At 42.7% G+C, this 21477-nt stretch overlaps 1 protein-coding gene across 3 annotated transcripts in view; it reads right to left on the bottom strand.

Moving 5' to 3' along the window:
- LOC103046416 (collagen alpha-3(VI) chain) overlaps positions 1–21477 on the bottom strand; it is a 138300-nt gene that overhangs the window by 39089 nt on the left and 77734 nt on the right. For all 3 annotated transcript variants that reach the window (XM_049484680.1, XM_049484681.1, XM_049484682.1), the window contains 2 exons: positions 2289–2897; positions 1457–2071 (listed from right to left, as the gene is read on the bottom strand). In XM_049484680.1, the coding sequence (XP_049340637.1) occupies positions 1457–2071; positions 2289–2897 (1224 nt within the window). The remainder of the gene's footprint in view (positions 1–1456; positions 2072–2288; positions 2898–21477) is intronic.

Genomic DNA, 21477 nt, shown 5'->3' with positions numbered 1-21477 from the left:
AAATGTATGATTATGAAGTTATTTTGCAGTTTGGCACTCTGATCCTAACATTTAAGTAACGACTTCAAAACAATATTATCAGTGGATGATAACAGATGGATGTCGCTGTGTTGGTTAGATTAGTAGGTTCTGGGGTTTGAGAACAGATGGATGTTTCTGCGCTGGTTAAATTAGTACATTCTGATGTTTGATAACAGATGGTTGGCACTGTGCTGGTTAGATTAGTAGGTCCTGGGGATTGTTAACAGATGGATGGTGCTGTGCTGGTTAGATTAGTAGGTTCTAGGGTTTGATAACAGATAGACGACACCATGCTCGTTAGGTTAGTAGGTTCTGGGGTTTGATAACACATGGATGGCACTGTGTTGGTTAGATTAGTAGGTCCTGGGGTTTGTTAACAGATGGATGGCACTGTGCTGGTTAGATTAGTAGGTCCTGGGGTTTGATAACAGATAGACGACACCATGCTCGTTAGGTTAGTAGGTTCTGGGTTTGATAACACATGGATGGCACTGTGTTGGTTAGATAAGAATGTTCTGGGGTTTGAAAACAGATGGACAGAGCTGTGTTGGTTAGATTAGTAGGTTCTGGGGTTTGATAACAGATAGACGACACCATGCTCGTTAGGTTAGTAGGTTCTGGGTTTGATAACACATGGATGGCACTGTGTTGGTTAGATAAGAATGTTCTGAGTAGACTGCACTGCCTTCTTTCTCCATTACACACACACTAAAGACTGTACTTTTATAATTTTTTATTTTATTTTTTATTTTATTGTATTTATATGTATCGTTATATTTTATCTTTTTGTAACTTTGTGTACAATACATACCTGCTGCTGGATGTCTAGAATTTCCCCTCGGGGATCAATAAAGTATCTATCTATCTATCTATCTATCTATCTATCTATCTATCTATCTATCTATCTATCTATCTATCTATCTATCTATCTATCTAGAAGGTTCTGGGTTTGATAACAGATAGATGATATCATGCTGGTTAGATTAGTAGGTTTTGTGGTTTGATTAAAGATGAATGGCACTGTGATGGCTAGATTATTGGGTTCTGTGGTTTGGTATGATATGTGATTATGGTTATAGTTCACTTCAGTCTTTAAATTCAGAGCACCAGTATGCAGCTAGAGGCTCAATGCTAGCTGAACTCCGCAGTAAGGATTGGGGGTGTTAGCTTGGATACTAAGCTGAATTAATGGCTGATGTTTGGTTTCGGAATCATGTTCTTGGGCTGGTTAGATATGGTCAATTTTGCTGTTTAATATCATTTGTAAGATGGCTGTAGACTATTTTCCTCTTCAGTTATTCAGGTCAGAACATCATAACTATGAAAGTGTTTTTTCTGTCCTCTCTCAGTGACAACCCTATGTAACATACTTACTTACATACATATACATCTACACATACACATTAAAAATATCAGAAAATAGCCACTGTTGTACCTATATTCTGATTTTGCACACGTGTGATGATTTCCTCAGTGGTCATAGTATTTACTGTAGCCAAAAGCTGCTGCTCCACTGATGGTAGTTGCTGGAAGTCTCGGATTATGTACGCCTGTTCTGGAGCCAATGAGATAAGTTTCAGCTCCTCAGAATCAGCACTGCCTGATCCAACTGCCAGAGGAGCCACCAAATTCAGCTTCAGTTGACTGGCGGGGTCAGCTACGTCGTCGTTTGACTTTCCTCCAGTCACTAAGATGAGAAACTGAGGCACGCGCTCTTCAATGCGGCTGCCAGCTGATCTCTGGTAGATGTTTTTTGTGACATAGTTCAGGGCTTGACCAGTATTCAGCACTCTGCCACCTTTGCTTCGGATTCTCCTTACTGCCTGGCGAACCTCTTCCTTGGTGGAGTGCTCATTGAGGAGGAACTCTAACTTGGGGTCTTCACTGTACTGAACCACCGCAACTCTCACCTTGTCTAAGCCAATATCTAACTTCTCCACCACCCTCTGAATCATATCGCGTATAGCTGGGAAATCACTACGCATCGCAGTTGTTCCATCGATGAGGAAAACGACATCTTTCTTTTTTCCTGTTGTTATTGACGGCGTTTCTGTGGTTTGACATAAAGGACAAACAAACAGCCATGAAATCACATTTGGGCGTAACATGTTACATGTGTAAAAGTTATATAAAAACAGTTTTACATGACAGCTGATTTAAGACGTTGACATATGGATATGTTGGTTGCACAAATATTATAATTAATACTCAGAACAATAACAAAAAAGATGTATGAGAAAAATAGTGTATTATATTTGTATCATTACCTGGCACAGTGGGATAAACAGGTCGCAACTGGGCCAATTGTTCATTAGACAACTCTGTTAGGGTGTTGAGAAGGGTTTCCGAGACAGTGTAAAGACCAGGTAAGTCATCTACGGTGTAGGCGTAGTTGGGAACATAGGAGATCACTTGCAGCTCTTGCTGGTCAACATCCCTCGTTCCAATACTAAAAGGCACAATTCCGGACCTCTTCAGGGCATCTGCTTGGGTTTTGACATTGTCTGAAGCTCTTCCTCCTGAAATCACTACCAGGAATTGCGGGACACCCTCCGGTCTCCTGCCACCCCGACTCGGATCTAGGACCTCGCGAGCAACCAAATTCAGAGCTCCTCCCAGGTTGCGCTGTCTTCCTCTTAGCTGTCTGATTTCCTTGATGGCATTTAGAACCCCCTCTTTGGTGTTGTGGGAGTTGAGGTATATATCTGGACGTGCAGTGTCTCCGTATTGCACTACGCCAATGCGGATCTGGTTTTCGCCAACGTTTAAGTTCTCCACTACTCTGCGAACAAACTCTTGGATGATGGGAAACTCTCTTCCAACACCGTCAGAACCATCGATCACGAAGACAACATCCTTCTTGGGACCCTGGGACCCTGTAAGGAAAAGAAAAAACAAAATTCAGTATTTTATATATATATATATATACATATATATATATATATATATATATATATATGTATATATATATATATATATATATATATATATATATATATATATATATATATTACAGCGTTAAATACTGATGTTAGTCTCAGAGAGCACATTTGGTCCCCCCTCCACTCAATGTTCCAGTAGTTTTGTGTTAATGTCCTAGCTACTGTGTGGGAATTTTATATGAAAAGAAATGGAGAGAAGACTGTGATAAAAACAGTTAAAGGTACAGATACAAAGGCAGTAATTCTGTATAAGAATTTAAAAATAAAAGTGGACAAAAAATAAAGTTATTTTATTTTGACTGTTTGTAGGCTGGATAAACTTAAACAACTTGAATCATGGTTGTCTCCACTGCTGGCATATTATTAACCACGGATCTCACTGGACTACTAAAGCTTCTAATGGCTGTCAAGGATAAGTTTGCCTTCCCTTTCATATAATCTTCAAAAGCAGCTCTGAGAAGAAACCTGCAGGGTTCCAAAACAAAAGGTTTTTTTGCCTGTTGATTTGTTTTTCTTTATTTAATTACACATATATATATATACACAAACATTATATTATGTACAGCACTCGCTTTGTCATTAAGAAGCTTTACATCTGTAATTAGACTAAATTTAAGAAAAACACAATCGTAAAAATGCAGAGTAAGCCAAATGCAACAATGCTGGCAAAGATAAGGAAGGCCTTGTGGAGGTCCAAGGACAGAAAGGTAAGGAATGAATGAGGTGAGGTGTTTAAGGCTCTGCCAGCCAATTCATATGTGGGACTGTACTGGGAATGACATCACTGAGGATGAGGTCCTGGGCGTCAGGAATCGGTTAAAGTGGGAAGATGGTGTCAAACGACCTTGAGCAATGATGCACAGGTCTAAATGCCCCAAAAGAGATAGCTGCTGCTCCATGTTGCAGAGCAGGAGCAATGGTGGTGAGGAGGAGGATGATGATGACTGTGATGAAGGCAATGATTGTTAGATGACGAAAAAGATGACGGCGATGATTATGATTGCTTTAATGAAGGCAGATGATGGTGGCGAAGATGACGGTGATAAAAATGCCGAAGAAGACTATGATAATTAAGGTGAGGATGGCCCGGAGGGGGTGGGACCCAGAAGCAGGTGGGCAGGCCTCTAATGAAGGGAGGGGCAGGGATGACGAGGGAAGGATGTGGGAAGACTGGGGTATGGCGTGGGAGGACTGGGGGATGGTTTGAGAAGACAAGGGGAAGGCGAGGGAAGATGGGGATGGGAACCAAGAGGATCAGAGGAAGAGCGGCCAGCGGGGTGCGAGGGGCAGCAGCGTTGAGAAGGAGAAGCCGCTGAAGTCCGGCAAAGACACGAGGAATGCGTAGAGGCCTTGCGGTAGTGGCCACACCAAGCCGAGGAGCCAGGAGAGGAGACGCCAGCCACGGAAGTCGGGACTAAATATACCGGAAGCTGGGAAGGCATCCGGAGGAGCTGGGGTGGACAAGCAGCACGTCATAGAAGACAGCCAGGTAGAGGATCATCATGGAACAGGTAAGAAGTGGACGCCAACACCACATGCAAAGTTATTTGACACGCAGGTAGAGAGGAAGTGACAGTTTATATAGGGCGGAGAGTGGGATGTGTAAGGGCGTGGATCAATCTCTCATTGGCAGAGCAATGTGTCATGATCAGACATGTATAAAGTTCTAGATATCCAGACTTGAGTAAAAGTACAGGTACTTTGTCAAAAAAGTGACTTGAGTGGAAGTAGAAGTGTTCTTTAAGCATACGTAAGTAGAAGTACTAAACATTTTAAAATGATTTGTACTTTTGTATTGCAGGTAGTTTATTCTAAAAAATTCTACTCAAGTACTAAAAGTAAAAGTACAATTGTTGTGTTTTTTGTGTAGTTTTTACAGAAATACGTTTAAATATCATAATCTTTTATATCATTTCAGATGTTTGGGCTAAAGGATGGTCACAATTTATTTATTTATTAGCACGAGAACAGGACAGAGAACATTTACATTAAGTCTTAAATTAACTCTCTAAACAAATTTACCCAAAAGAGAAGATAAACAGCAAGTCGTTAAGCAGCAAGCAATTTTAACATAGTCAGCATTATAAAACATGTTGGTCTATCACTATTGTAAAATCAACTTAAGGTTAAGAGCACCTTTATCAAAACCTGTGACAGTGTGACATCTACTGCTCTGGCTTTAGTGATAATGTGGGTTTGGAATGATTCCTAACAGATAGTACGGATACAGCATTTTACTACTTAAGTACAGTAGTGAAGTAGTTCCATTTCATTACAATACAATCTCTGGTCATGATTTAGAACACTCAAAGAAATAAAACTAGCAAAACCAATGTAATGCAGATTGGGAGATTCAGTTGGATGATCAAAAAACAGGCTGAGGTCAGTAATGAGTTGCAAGCAGTGCAATACGTGGGATAACGAGAGTTGAAAATGGCAAACAAGCCATGGTCAAAACAAACAAGAGAAAAACAACTACTTGAGACAATTTGATTTATTTAAACTTACATTTGAATTTGCAAGGTTTCTTAACAAAGTTTCCCTTTACTTTTTTTAATACTAAAGTTATCAACCTCATCAACAATAGTATTAATAATATCAACATTTCAATCCATTTACACAACCCTAACATGAAAACTGAAAGAAGGGAAAGACAGAAATGTTTCACAAACAATCGATTATAAACAGACTGTATTTTTACTGTATTTTTAAAATGTGTGTGAAAACTAATTACTTAATTATGGGATCCACTTAATTATATATTAAGTAAATTCTAGAAGCAATTTGTTTGAACTAGGTTCATTATACTTCAATTACAGGTTTGGAAAAAACCTTGAAGTATTAATGCTGAAGCAAATTTAAAACATAGCTGCAAATATATAACCAGAGCTAAGAGAACAGAGCATACCACCCAATTTCACTGGTTTCCAGGGATATAAAAAAACTGAACTTATTGTTGTTCAATAAATATTCACAATGTGATCTGTGGTTTTAGTCCAAAATATATATCTAAAGGTCCAGTAGATCACTTAGATCATAGAAAAACAGGCAATCTAGTAGCACACAGAAACAGGGTAAAGCAGCATTTAGCTTGTGTGGAACCCCCAAATGATTTAAAATGCACCCCAGGTGTAGAAAGTTTAACATTTGACTAAAACATACATTTACATGTGGCTAAAAATAGGCAACTTTTATGAATCTTATAAAACATAATTTTAGTTTTTCTGTTAATACATCATTGTATTATTTCTTTTCATTTTAGGCATGACTGCAGTGTATGAACTATGAACTACACAGTTTTACCTGTGTATCTACGTCATTTTACAAAGGGTGAATGTAAATGAAAACAGTTTTTAAAATATAAACATTTAGTCAAAGTAACAAAGACAATAGGCTGTTATTCTCCAAGACCACAAATTATCCCATCAGCACAAAACAGAATCGGTCTGAATGTGACATTTTTTTGTTTTATTTATGAAACAAATAATTTTACATGCTGGTTGTTTCGGTTATTACTAGAAATAATATAAGACAAAAATAATATTTGATGTAATTGCCTTAGTTACTCAAAAATATGCTTTTTTTCCCACCAAACTTTAAGTGAGGGTAATATAAACATCAAAAGTGTCTTACCTGTCAGACCAAATCTGAGCGAGGTGATAAACTGCTGCTGGACACTGGCAAGGTCAGAAAGCTCAGAAACAGACTGAGTGTAGGAAGGATCACTGACAATTCTCTGAATTTCTCTGCTCGAATTCCTGGTGCCAACACCAAGAATCAAGACCCCACTTTCTTTCAGAGCAGAGGCAGGAATATCGATGTTATCATTCGACCTTGATCCACTGAGCAGGATGAGAATCTGAGGGACACCCTCTTGACGTCTACTGCCAGCAGAGGCAGTGAAGACATTGTCTTTCACATACTGGAGAGCTGACCCGGTGTTGAGGGGTCTCCCTCCCCTGTGCCTTAGAGTTCTGACAGTGCCAAGAACGTCAGCCTTTGCAGAGTAGGTATTCAGATTGAAATGGAGCTGAGGCTCTCTACTGTACTGCACCACTGAGACACGGTCTCTGTTGTCGTCTATGGATAATTTTTCAACAATTTTTTGTACGAAGTCAAGCATAACTGGGAATCCATTCCTAGAGCCATCTGAGCCATCCAGTAGGAAGACAACATCCTTTCTGGAGGTGTCAAAATCAACTAGAAAGACAACAATGGCATTTGTTAAAACCTGTCTAAGAGAGCGCTAAACGCTTTACGGAGGCTACATGAGAATTTCCAAACATAAGACCAAAGAAAACAGAAAAGCTACAAAAAATAGTACTGCAAAATGTGCTAACAGCATTCTTTCACACAGACATACCGGTAGGAGTTGGTGATGCTGGCGTGACAGAAACAGTAACAGCCTCAACAGTGTTCAGAAGCTGCTCTTGGACATTTGGAAGGTCAGTGAATTCTGACACAGACAGAGCATAACTAGGCTCGTATGAAATCCTCTGCAGTTCTCTGCTATCAGAGCTCCTTGAGCCTACTGTGAATATCAAGACTCCCATGTCCTTCAGAGCAGAGGCTGGCACATCAACGTTGTCAAATGACCTGCCGCCACTCAGCAGGATCAGTATCTGTGGCACGCCCTCCAGACGTCTGCTGCCGGAGGAGGCAGTGAAGACATTGTCTCTGACGTGCTGGAGAGCGGCTCCGGTGTTCAGTGGTCTTCCTCCTTTGTGCCTGAGCACTCTAACTGTGTCAAGAACGTCATCCTTTGTTGTGTACGAGTTCAGGTAGACATGGGTTTCAGGATCTCTGCTGAACTGGACTACAGAAACACGGTCTTTGTCCTCAGCTACATTCAGCTTGTTCACAACTTTTAGGACAAAGTCCTTCATTGCAGAGAACCCACTGCGAGTGCCATCTGATCCATCCAGTAGGAAAACAACATCTCTCCTTTGTGCAGTTGGTTGTACTATGGAGATTAAGGTTAAAAAGGAAAATCATTGTAAATAAGCTGCATTGGTTATAAAAACAAGACTGTAGCTTGATTTTAGGAAGTTTCTGATGGTACATAGGTTTTCATATCTTCACTGCTATAAACAACAGGCAGAATTTGGAGCAACTATGAGAAAATCTAGCTCAAAAAAGACTGCATGAAATGGATCAATGCTCTTTTTGTCTTACCTATCAGAGTTGGAGGAGCAGTCGTGGCCTCTACGAGTACGGTGCTAATGCTGTTGAAAAGCTGCTCTTGTACATTGGGGAGGTCAGTAAACTCTGCCACTGAGAGTGTGTAACTAGGGTCATATGAGATCTTCTGCAGCTCTCTATTGTCAGAGCCCCTTGATCCTACAGTAAAGGTCAAGACTCCAAGCCCTTTTAGCGAAGAGGCTGGTGTGTCTACGTTATCAAACGACCTTCCACCACTCAACAAAATCAGTAGCTGCGGGACCCCCTCTAGAAGCCTGCTTCCAGAAGATGCAGTGAAGACATTGTCCCTCACATACTGGAGAGCTGCTCCAGTGTTGAGGGGTCGACCCCCTTTGTGACGTAGACCTCTGAGAGCGTTGAGAACGTTCTCCTTTGTTACGTATGTGTTAAGGTAGAAAAGGGCCTCTGGGTCTCTGCTGAACTGGACTACAGAGACACGATCTCTCCCATCTGCCACATTCAATCTATCCACCATTCTTTGAACAAAATCGCGCATGGCTGGGAAAGAGTTCCTAGTTCCATCTGAACCATCCAAAAGGAACACTACGTCCCTCCTGGCCATTCTTCGGTCAGCTACAGGCAGTAAATAGAAAACAGTCGTGTCAGCCTTCGCTGTATGCTTTGAACAATGGACATTTTTTAAGTATGAGATTATGAACTGGATAAAATCACATCTTGTCTCAATCATTTACAACCAGTCTTATGCGATACACTGTTCAAATCTCTTAATTTGATACGATTGGCTGATCTTGGATTCGTACGCATGCTTTACGTTTGATGTTCTTTTGAAAGCATAACTGTTGTCTTACGTTTTGGCAAAACTTTTTGAGATAATTACAGATAACCAGGATGTGCAGCACTAAAAATCCTAATGAAAGGATTCCAATTCTGAAGGCGGAAGCCTTTAATCTAAAACCCTCAGACAAGCCCTACACTTAATCCTGTACGAATTTTTCTCTGCAGAATTAAATGTACAATAACCTGACAAACTTTAAAATAAAAAAACATAGGGACAACAATCTGTAGTTAGCTTTAATGGCTGGGTTTAAAGTTTGTAAATATTAGTGAGAATCTGTCTTACCTATGACTGTGGGTGTCACTGGTGTTGCATATAAAACCGCACTTTGGAGCGAGGTGATAAACTGCTGCTGGACACTGGCAAGGTCAGAAAGCTCAGAAACAGACTGAGTGTAGGAAGGATCACTGACAATTCTCTGAATTTCTCTGCTCGAATTCCTGGTGCCAACACCAAGAATCAAGACCCCACTTTCTTTCAGAGCAGAGGCAGGAATATCGATGTTATCATTCGACCTTGATCCACTGAGCAGGATGAGAATCTGAGGGACACCCTCTTGACGTCTACTGCCAGCAGAGGCAGTGAAGACATTGTCTTTCACATACTGGAGAGCTGACCCGGTGTTGAGGGGTCTCCCTCCCCTGTGCCTTAGAGTTCTGACAGTGCCAAGAACGTCAGCCTTTGCAGAGTAGGTATTCAGATTGAAATGGAGCTGAGGCTCTCTACTGTACTGCACCACTGAGACACGGTCTCTGTTGTCGTCTATGGATAATTTTTCAACAATTTTTTGTACGAAGTCAAGCATAACTGGGAATCCATTCCTAGAGCCATCTGAGCCATCCAGTAGGAAGACAACATCCTTTCTGGAGGTGTCAAAATCAACTAGAAAGACAACAATGGCATTTGTTAAAACCTGTCTAAGAGAGCGCTAAACGCTTTACGGAGGCTACATGAGAATTTCCAAACATAAGACCAAAGAAAACAGAAAAGCTACAAAAAATAGTACTGCAAAATGTGCTAACAGCATTCTTTCACACAGACATACCGGTAGGAGTTGGTGATGCTGGCGTGACAGAAACAGTAACAGCCTCAACAGTGTTCAGAAGCTGCTCTTGGACATTTGGAAGGTCAGTGAATTCTGACACAGACAGAGCATAACTAGGCTCGTATGAAATCCTCTGCAGTTCTCTGCTATCAGAGCTCCTTGAGCCTACTGTGAATATCAAGACTCCCATGTCCTTCAGAGCAGAGGCTGGCACATCAACGTTGTCAAATGACCTGCCGCCACTCAGCAGGATCAGTATCTGTGGCACGCCCTCCAGACGTCTGCTGCCGGAGGAGGCAGTGAAGACATTGTCTCTGACGTGCTGGAGAGCGGCTCCGGTGTTCAGTGGTCTTCCTCCTTTGTGCCTGAGCACTCTAACTGTGTCAAGAACGTCATCCTTTGTTGTGTACGAGTTCAGGTAGAAATGGGTTTCAGGATCTCTGCTGAACTGGACTACAGAAACACGGTCTTTGTCCTCAGCTACATTCAGCTTGTTCACAACTTTTAGGACAAAGTCCTTCATTGCAGAGAACCCACTGCGAGTGCCATCTGATCCATCCAGTAGGAAAACAACATCTCTCCTTTGTGCAGTTGGTTGTACTATGGAGATTAAGGTTAAAAAGGAAAATCATTGTAAATAAGCTGCATTGGTTATAAAAACAAGACTGTAGCTTGATTTTAGGAAGTTTCTGATGGTACATAGGTTTTCATATCTTCACTGCTATAAACAACAGGCAGAATTTGGAGCAACTATGAGAAAATCTAGCTCAAAAAAGACTGCATGAAATGGATCAATGCTCTTTTTGTCTTACCTATCAGAGTTGGAGGAGCAGTCGTGGCCTCTACGAGTACGGTGCTAATGCTGTTGAAAAGCTGCTCTTGTACATTGGGGAGGTCAGTAAACTCTGCCACTGAGAGTGTGTAACTAGGGTCATATGAGATCTTCTGCAGCTCTCTATTGTCAGAGCCCCTTGATCCTACAGTAAAGGTCAAGACTCCAAGCCCTTTTAGCGAAGAGGCTGGTGTGTCTACGTTATCAAACGACCTTCCACCACTCAACAAAATCAGCAGCTGCGGGACCCCCTCTAGAAGCCTGCTTCCAGAAGATGCAGTGAAGACATTGTCCCTCACATACTGGAGAGCTGCTCCAGTGTTGAGGGGTCGACCCCCTTTGTGACGTAGACCTCTGAGAGCGTTGAGAACGTTCTCCTTTGTTACGTATGTGTTAAGGTAGAAAAGGGCCTCTGGGTCTCTGCTGAACTGGACTACAGAGACACGATCTCTCCCATCTGCCACATTCAATCTATCCACCATTCTTTGAACAAAATCGCGCATGGCTGGGAAAGAGTTCCTAGTTCCATCTGAACCATCCAAAAGGAACACTACGTCCCTCCTGGCCATTCTTCGGTCAGCTACAGGCAGTAAATAGAAAACAGTCGTGTCAGCCTTCGCTGTATGCTTTGAACAATGGACATTTTTTAAGTATGAGATTATGAACTGGATAAAATCACATCTTGTCTCAATCATTTACAACCAGTCTTATGCGATACACTGTTCAAATCTCTTAATTTGATACGATTGGCTGATCTTGGATTCGTACGCATGCTTTACGTTTGATGTTCTTTTGAAAGCATAACTGTTGTCTTACGTTTTGGCAAAACTTTTAGAGATAATTACAGATAACCAGGATGTGCAGCACTAAAAATCCTAATGAAAGGATTCCAATTCTGAAGGCGGAAGCCTTTAATCTAAAACCCTCAGACAAGCCCTACACTTAATCCTGTACGAATTTTTCTCTGCAGAATTAAATGTACAATAACCTGACAGACTTTAAAATAAAAAAACATAGGGACAACAATCTGTAGTTAGCTTTAATGGCTGGGTTTAAAGTTTGTAAATATTAGTGAGAATCTGTCTTACCTATGACTGTGGGTGTCACTGGTGTTGCATATAAAACCGCACTTTGGAGCGAGGTGATAAACTGCTGCTGGACACTGGCAAGGTCAGAAAGCTCAGAAACAGACTGAGTGTAGGAAGGATCACTGACAATTCTCTGAATTTCTCTGCTCGAATTCCTGGTGCCAACACCAAGAATCAAGACCCCACTTTCTTTCAGAGCAGAGGCAGGAATATCGATGTTATCATTCGACCTTGATCCACTGAGCAGGATGAGAATCTGAGGGACACCCTCTTGACGTCTACTGCCAGCAGAGGCAGTGAAGACATTGTCTTTCACATACTGGAGAGCTGACCCGGTGTTGAGGGGTCTCCCTCCCCTGTGCCTTAGAGTTCTGACAGTGCCAAGAACGTCAGCCTTTGCAGAGTAGGTATTCAGATTGAAATGGAGCTGAGGCTCTCTACTGTACTGCACCACTGAGACACGGTCTCTGTTGTCGTCTATGGATAATTTTTCAACAATTTTTTGTACGAAGTCAAGCATAACTGGGAATCCATTCCTAGAGCCATCTGAGCCATCCAGTAGGAAGACAACATCCTTTCTGGAGGTGTCAAAATCAACTAGAAAGACAACAATGGCATTTGTTAAAACCTGTCTAAGAGAGCGCTAAACGCTTTACGGAGGCTACATGAGAATTTCCAAACATAAGACCAAAGAAAACAGAAAAGCTACAAAAAATAGTACTGCAAAATGTGCTAACAGCATTCTTTCACACAGACATACCGGTAGGAGTTGGTGATGCTGGCATGACAGAAACAGTAACAGCCTCAACAGTGTTCAGAAGCTGCTCTTGGACATTTGGAAGGTCAGTGAATTCTGACACAGACAGAGCATAACTAGGCTCGTATGAAATCCTCTGCAGTTCTCTGCTATCAGAGCTCCTTGAGCCTACTGTGAATATCAAGACTCCCATGTCCTTCAGAGCAGAGGCTGGCACATCAACGTTGTCAAATGACCTGCCGCCACTCAGCAGGATCAGTATCTGTGGCACGCCCTCCAGACGTCTGCTGCCGGAGGAGGCAGTGAAGACATTGTCTCTGACGTGCTGGAGAGCGGCTCCGGTGTTCAGTGGTCTTCCTCCTTTGTGCCTGAGCACTCTAACTGTGTCAAGAACGTCATCCTTTGTTGTGTACGAGTTCAGGTAGACATGGGTTTCAGGATCTCTGCTGAACTGGACTACAGAAACACGGTCTTTGTCCTCAGCTACATTCAGCTTGTTCACAACTTTTAGGACAAAGTCCTTCATTGCAGAGAACCCACTGCGAGTGCCATCTGATCCATCCAGTAGGAAAACAACATCTCTCCTTTGTGCAGTTGGTTGTACTATGGAGATTAAGGTTAAAAAGGAAAATCATTGTAAATAAGCTGCATTGGTTATAAAAACAAGACTGTAGCTTGATTTTAGGAAGTTTCTGATGGTACATAGGTTTTCATATCTTCACTGCTATAAACAACAGGCAGAATTTGGAGCAACTATGAGAAAATCTAGCTCAAAAAAGACTGCATGAAATGGATCAATGCTCTTTTTGTCTTACCTATCAGAGTTGGAGGAGCAGTCGTGGCCTCTACGAGTACGGTGCTAATGCTGTTGAAAAGCTGCTCTTGTACATTGGGGAGGTCAGTAAACTCTGCCACTGAGAGTGTGTAACTAGGGTCATATGAGATCTTCTGCAGCTCTCTATTGTCAGAGCCCCTTGATCCTACAGTAAAGGTCAAGACTCCAAGCCCTTTTAGCGAAGAGGCTGGTGTGTCTACGTTATCAAACGACCTTCCACCACTCAACAAAATCAGTAGCTGCGGGACCCCCTCTAGAAGCCTGCTTCCAGAAGATGCAGTGAAGACATTGTCCCTCACATACTGGAGAGCTGCTCCAGTGTTGAGGGGTCGACCCCCTTTGTGACGTAGACCTCTGAGAGCGTTGAGAACGTTCTCCTTTGTTACGTATGTGTTAAGGTAGAAAAGGGCCTCTGGGTCTCTGCTGAACTGGACTACAGAGACACGATCTCTCCCATCTGCCACATTCAATCTATCCACCATTCTTTGAACAAAATCGCGCATGGCTGGGAAAGAGTTCCTAGTTCCATCTGAACCATCCAAAAGGAACACTACGTCCCTCCTGGCCATTCTTCGGTCAGCTACAGGCAGTAAATAGAAAACAGTCGTGTCAGCCTTCGCTGTATGCTTTGAACAATGGACATTTTTTAAGTATGAGATTATGAACTGGATAAAATCACATCTTGTCTCAATCATTTACAACCAGTCTTATGCGATACACTGTTCAAATCTCTTAATTTGATACGATTGGCTGATCTTGGATTCGTATGCATGCTTTACGTTTGATGTTCTTTTGAAAGCATAACTGTTGTCTTACGTTTTGGCAAAACTTTTAGAGATAATTACAGATAACCAGGATGTGCAGCACTAAAAATCCTAATGAAAGGATTCCAATTCTGAAGGCGGAAGCCTTTAATCTAAAACCCTCAGACAAGCCCTACACTTAATCCTGTACGAATTTTTCTCTGCAGAATTAAATGTACAATAACCTGACAGACTTTAAAATAAAAAAACATAGGGACAACAATCTGTAGTTAGCTTTAATGGCTGGGTTTAAAGTTTGTAAATATTAGTGAGAATCTGTCTTACCTATGACTGTGGGTGTCACTGGTGTTGCATAGAAAACCGCACTTTGGAGCGAGGTGATAAACTGCTGCTGGACACTGGCAAGGTCAGAAAGCTCAGAAACAGACTGAGTGTAGGAAGGATCACTGACAATTCTCTGAATTTCTCTGCTCGAATTCCTGGTGCCAACACCAAGAATCAAGACCCCACTTTCTTTCAGAGCAGAGGCAGGAATATCGATGTTATCATTCGACCTTGATCCACTGAGCAGGATGAGAATCTGAGGGACACCCTCTTGACGTCTACTGCCAGCAGAGGCAGTGAAGACATTGTCTTTCACATACTGGAGAGCTGACCCGGTGTTGAGGGGTCTCCCTCCCCTGTGCCTTAGAGTTCTGACAGTGCCAAGAACGTCAGCCTTTGCAGAGTAGGTATTCAGATTGAAATGGAGCTGAGGCTCTCTACTGTACTGCACCACTGAGACACGGTCTCTGTTGTCGTCTATGGATAATTTTTCAACAATTTTTTGTACGAAGTCAAGCATAACTGGGAATCCATTCCTAGAGCCATCTGAGCCATCCAGTAGGAAGACAACATCCTTTCTGGAGGTGTCAAAATCAACTAGAAAGACAACAATGGCATTTGTTAAAACCTGTCTAAGAGAGCGCTAAACGCTTTACGGAGGCTACATGAGAATTTCCAAACATAAGACCAAAGAAAACAGAAAAGCTACAAAAAATAGTACTGCAAAATGTGCTAACAGCATTCTTTCACACAGACATACCGGTAGGAGTTGGTGATGCTGGCGTGACAGAAACAGTAACAGCCTCAACAGTGTTCAGAAGCTGCTCTTGGACATTTGGAAGGTCAGTGAATTCTGACACAGACAGAGCATAACTAGGCTCGTATGAAATCCTCTGCAGTTCTCTGCTATCAGAGCTCCTTGAGCCTACTGTGAATATCAAGACTCCCATGTCCTTCAGAGCAGAGGCTGGCACATCAACGTTGTCAAATGACCTGCCGCCACTCAGCAGGATCAGTATCTGTGGCACGCCCTCCAGACGTCTGCTGCCGGAGGAGGCAGTGAAGACATTGTCTCTGACGTGCTGGAGAGCGGCTCCGGTGTTCAGTGGTCTTCCTCCTTTGTGCCTGAGCACTCTAACTGTGTCAAGAACGTCATCCTTTGTTGTGTACGAGTTCAGGTAGAAATGGGTTTCAGGATCTCTGCTGAACTGGACTACAGAAACACGGTCTTTGTCCTCAGCTACATTCAGCTTGTTCACAACTTTTAGGACAAAGTCCTTCATTGCAGAGAACCCACTGCGAGTGCCATCTGATCCATCCAGTAGGAAAACAACATCTCTCCTTTGTGCAGTTGGTTGTACTATGGAGATTAAGGTTAAAAAGGAAAATCATTGTAAATAAGCTGCATTGGTTATAAAAACAAGACTGTAGCTTGATTTTAGGAAGTTTCTGATGGTACATAGGTTTTCATATCTTCACTGCTATAAACAACAGGCAGAATTTGGAGCAACTATGAGAAAATCTAGCTCAAAAAAGACTGCATGAAATGGATCAATGCTCTTTTTGTCTTACCTATCAGAGTTGGAGGAGCAGTCGTGGCCTCTACGAGTACGGTGCTAATGCTGTTGAAAAGCTGCTCTTGTACATTGGGGAGGTCAGTAAACTCTGCCACTGAGAGTGTGTAACTAGGGTCATATGAGATCTTCTGCAGCTCTCTATTGTCAGAGCCCCTTGATCCTACAGTAAAGGTCAAGACTCCAAGCCCTTTTAGCGAAGAGGCTGGTGTGTCTACGTTATCAAACGACCTTCCACCACTCAACAAAATCAGTAGCTGCGGGACCCCCTCTAGAAGCCTGCTTCCAGAAGATGCAGTGAAGACATTGTCCCTCACATACTGGAGAGCTGCTCCAGTGTTGAGGGGTCGACCCCCTTTGTGACGTAGACCTCTGAGAGCGTTGAGAACGTTCTCCTTTGTTACGTATGTGTTAAGGTAGAAAAGGGCCTCTGGGTCTCTGCTGAACTGGACTACAGAGACACGATCTCTCCCCTCTGCCACATTCAATCTATCTACCATTTTTTGAACAAAAACGCGCATGGCTGGGAAAGAGTTCCTAGTTCCATCTGAACCATCCAAAAGGAACACTACGTCCCTCCTGGCCATTCTTCGGTCAGCTACAGGCAGTAAATAGAAAACAGTCGTGTCAGCCTTCGCTGTATGCTTTGAACAATGGACATTTTTTAAGTATGAGATTATGAACTGGATAAAATCACATCTTGTCTCAATCATTTACAACCAGTCTTATGCGATACACTGTTCAAATCTCTTAATTTGATACGATTGGCTGATCTTGGATTCGTACGCATGCTTTACGTTTGATGTTCTTTTGAAAGCATAACTGTTGTCTTACGTTTTGGCAAAACTTTTAGAGATAATTACAGATAACCAGGATGTGCAGCACTAAAAATCCTAATGAAAGGATTCCAATTCTGAAGGCGGAAGCCTTTAATCTAAAACCCTCAGACAAGCCCTACACTTAATCCTGTACGAATTTTTCTCTGCAGAATTAAATGTACAATAACCTGACAGACTTTAAAATAAAAAAACATAGGGACAACAATCTGTAGTTAGCTTTAATGGCTGGGTTTAAAGTTTGTAAATATTAGTGAGAATCTGTCTTACCTATGACTGTGGGTGTCACTGGTGTTGCATAGAAAACCGCACTTTGGAGCGAGGTGATAAACTGCTGCTGGACACTGGCAAGGTCAGAAAGCTCAGAAACAGACTGAGTGTAGGAAGGATCACTGACAATTCTCTGAATTTCTCTGCTCGAATTCCTGGTGCCAACACCAAGAATCAAGACCCCACTTTCTTTCAGAGCAGAGGCAGGAATATCGATGTTATCATTCGACCTTGATCCACTGAGCAGGATGAGAATCTGAGGGACACCCTCTTGACGTCTACTGCCAGCAGAGGCAGTGAAGACATTGTCTTTCACATACTGGAGAGCTGACCCGGTGTTGAGGGGTCTCCCTCCCCTGTGCCTTAGAGTTCTGACAGTGCCAAGAACGTCAGCCTTTGCAGAGTAGGTATTCAGATTGAAATGGAGCTGAGGCTCTCTACTGTACTGCACCACTGAGACACGGTCTCTGTTGTCGTCTATGGATAATTTTTCAACAATTTTTTGTACGAAGTCAAGCATAACTGGGAATCCATTCCTAGAGCCATCTGAGCCATCCAGTAGGAAGACAACATCCTTTCTGGAGGTGTCAAAATCAACTAGAAAGACAACAATGGCATTTGTTAAAACCTGTCTAAGAGAGCGCTAAACGCTTTACGGAGGCTACATGAGAATTTCCAAACATAAGACCAAAGAAAACAGAAAAGCTACAAAAAATAGTACTGCAAAATGTGCTAACAGCATTCTTTCACACAGACATACCGGTAGGAGTTGGTGATGCTGGCGTGACAGAAACAGTAACAGCCTCAACAGTGTTCAGAAGCTGCTCTTGGACATTTGGAAGGTCAGTGAATTCTGACACAGACAGAGCATAACTAGGCTCGTATGAAATCCTCTGCAGTTCTCTGCTATCAGAGCTCCTTGAGCCTACTGTGAATATCAAGACTCCCATGTCCTTCAGAGCAGAGGCTGGCACATCAACGTTGTCAAATGACCTGCCGCCACTCAGCAGGATCAGTATCTGTGGCACGCCCTCCAGACGTCTGCTGCCGGAGGAGGCAGTGAAGACATTGTCTCTGACGTGCTGGAGAGCGGCTCCGGTGTTCAGTGGTCTTCCTCCTTTGTGCCTGAGCACTCTAACTGTGTCAAGAACGTCATCCTTTGTTGTGTACGAGTTCAGGTAGAAATGGGTTTCAGGATCTCTGCTGAACTGGACTACAGAAACACGGTCTTTGTCCTCAGCTACATTCAGCTTGTTCACAACTTTTAGGACAAAGTCCTTCATTGCAGAGAACCCACTGCGAGTGCCATCTGATCCATCCAGTAGGAAAACAACATCTCTCCTTTGTGCAGTTGGTTGTACTATGGAGATTAAGGTTAAAAAGGAAAATCATTGTAAATAAGCTGCATTGGTTATAAAAACAAGACTGTAGCTTGATTTTAGGAAGTTTCTGATGGTACATAGGTTTTCATATCTTCACTGCTATAAACAACAGGCAGAATTTGGAGCAACTATGAGAAAATCTAGCTCAAAAAAGACTGCATGAAATGGATCAATGCTCTTTTTGTCTTACCTATCAGAGTTGGAGGAGCAGTCGTGGCCTCTACGAGTACGGTGCTAATGCTGTTGAAAAGCTGCTCTTGTACATTGGGGAGGTCAGTAAACTCTGCCACTGAGAGTGTGTAACTAGGGTCATATGAGATCTTCTGCAGCTCTCTATTGTCAGAGCCCCTTGATCCTACAGTAAAGGTCAAGACTCCAAGCCCTTTTAGCGAAGAGGCTGGTGTGTCTACGTTATCAAACGACCTTCCACCACTCAACAAAATCAGTAGCTGCGGGACCCCCTCTAGAAGCCTGCTTCCAGAAGATGCAGTGAAGACATTGTCCCTCACATACTGGAGAGCTGCTCCAGTGTTGAGGGGTCGACCCCCTTTGTGACGTAGACCTCTGAGAGCGTTGAGAACGTTCTCCTTTGTTACGTATGTGTTAAGGTAGAAAAGGGCCTCTGGGTCTCTGCTGAACTGGACTACAGAGACACGATCTCTCCCATCTGCCACATTCAATCTATCCACCATTCTTTGAACAAAATCGCGCATGGCTGGGAAAGAGTTCCTAGTTCCATCTGAACCATCCAAAAGGAACACTACGTCCCTCCTGGCCATTCTTCGGTCAGCTACAGGCAGTAAATAGAAAACAGTCGTGTCAGCCTTCGCTGTATGCTTTGAACAATGGACATTTTTTAAGTATGAGATTATGAACTGGATAAAATCACATCTTGTCTCAATCATTTACAACCAGTCTTATGCGATACACTGTTCAAATCTCTTAATTTGATACGATTGGCTGATCTTGGATTCGTACGCATGCTTTACGTTTGATGTTCTTTTGAAAGCATAACTGTTGTCTTACGTTTTGGCAAAACTTTTAGAGATAATTACAGATAACCAGGATGTGCAGCACTAAAAATCCTAATGAAAGGATTCCAATTCTGAAGGCGGAAGCCTTTAATCTAAAACCCTCAGACAAGCCCTACACTTAATCCTGTACGAATTTTTCTCTGCAGAATTAAATGTACAATAACCTGACAGACTTTAAAATAAAAAAACATAGGGACAACAATCTGTAGTTAGCTTTAATGGCTGGGTTTAAAGTTTGTAAATATTAGTGAGAATCTGTCTTACCTATGACTGTGGGTGTCACTGGTGTTGCATATAAAACCGCACTTTGGAGCGAGGTGATAAACTGCTGCTGGACACTGGCAAGGTCAGAAAGCTCAGAAACAGACTGAGTGTAGGAAGGATCACTGACAATTCTCTGAATTTCTCTGCTCGAATTCCTGGTGCCAACACCAAGAATCAAGACCCCACTTTCTTTCAGAGCAGAGGCAGGAATATCGATGTTATCATTCGACCTTGATCCACTGAGCAGGATGAGAATCTGAGGGACACCCTCTTGACGTCTACTGCCAGCAGAGGCAGTGAAGACATTGTCTTTCACATACTGGAGAGCTGACCCGGTGTTGAGGGGTCTCCCTCCCCTGTGCCTTAGAGTTCTGACAGTGCCAAGAACGTCAGCCTTTGCAGAGTAGGTATTCAGATTGAAATGGAGCTGAGGCTCTCTACTGTACTGCACCACTGAGACACGGTCTCTGTTGTCGTCTATGGATAATTTTTCAACAATTTTTTGTACGAAGTCAAGCATAACTGGGAATCCATTCCTAGAGCCATCTGAGCCATCCAGTAGGAAGACAACATCCTTTCTGGAGGTGTCAAAATCAACTAGAAAGACAACAATGGCATTTGTTAAAACCTGTCTAAGAGAGCGCTAAACGCTTTACGGAGGCTACATGAGAATTTCCAAACATAAGACCAAAGAAAACAGAAAAGCTACAAAAAATAGTACTGCAAAATGTGCTAACAGCATTCTTTCACACAGACATACCGGTAGGAGTTGGTGATGCTGGCGTGACAGAAACAGTAACAGCCTCAACAGTGTTCAGAAGCTGCTCTTGGACATTTGGAAGGTCAGTGAATTCTGACACAGACAGAGCATAACTAGGCTCGTATGAAATCCTCTGCAGTTCTCTGCTATCAGAGCTCCTTGAGCCTACTGTGAATATCAAGACTCCCATGTCCTTCAGAGCAGAGGCTGGCACATCAACGTTGTCAAATGACCTGCCGCCACTCAGCAGGATCAGTATCTGTGGCACGCCCTCCAGACGTCTGCTGCCGGAGGAGGCAGTGAAGACATTGTCTCTGACGTGCTGGAGAGCGGCTCCGGTGTTCAGTGGTCTTCCTCCTTTGTGCCTGAGCACTCTAACTGTGTCAAGAACGTCATCCTTTGTTGTGTACGAGTTCAGGTAGAAATGGGTTTCAGGATCTCTGCTGAACTGGACTACAGAAACACGGTCTTTGTCCTCAGCTACATTCAGCTTGTTCACAACTTTTAGGACAAAGTCCTTCATTGCAGAGAACCCACTGCGAGTGCCATCTGATCCATCCAGTAGGAAAACAACATCTCTCCTTTGTGCAGTTGGTTGTACTATGGAGATTAAGGTTAAAAAGGAAAATCATTGTAAATAAGCTGCATTGGTTATAAAAACAAGACTGTAGCTTGATTTTAGGAAGTTTCTGATGGTACATAGGTTTTCATATCTTCACTGCTATAAACAACAGGCAGAATTTGGAGCAAC

This window comes from Astyanax mexicanus, chromosome 11 (assembly GCF_023375975.1).
Source record: "Astyanax mexicanus isolate ESR-SI-001 chromosome 11, AstMex3_surface, whole genome shotgun sequence".
NCBI lineage: Eukaryota > Metazoa > Chordata > Actinopteri > Characiformes > Acestrorhamphidae > Astyanax > Astyanax mexicanus.
The sequence above is the reverse complement of the archived record's forward strand: the minus strand, read 5'-3'. Positions and strand labels throughout refer to the sequence as shown.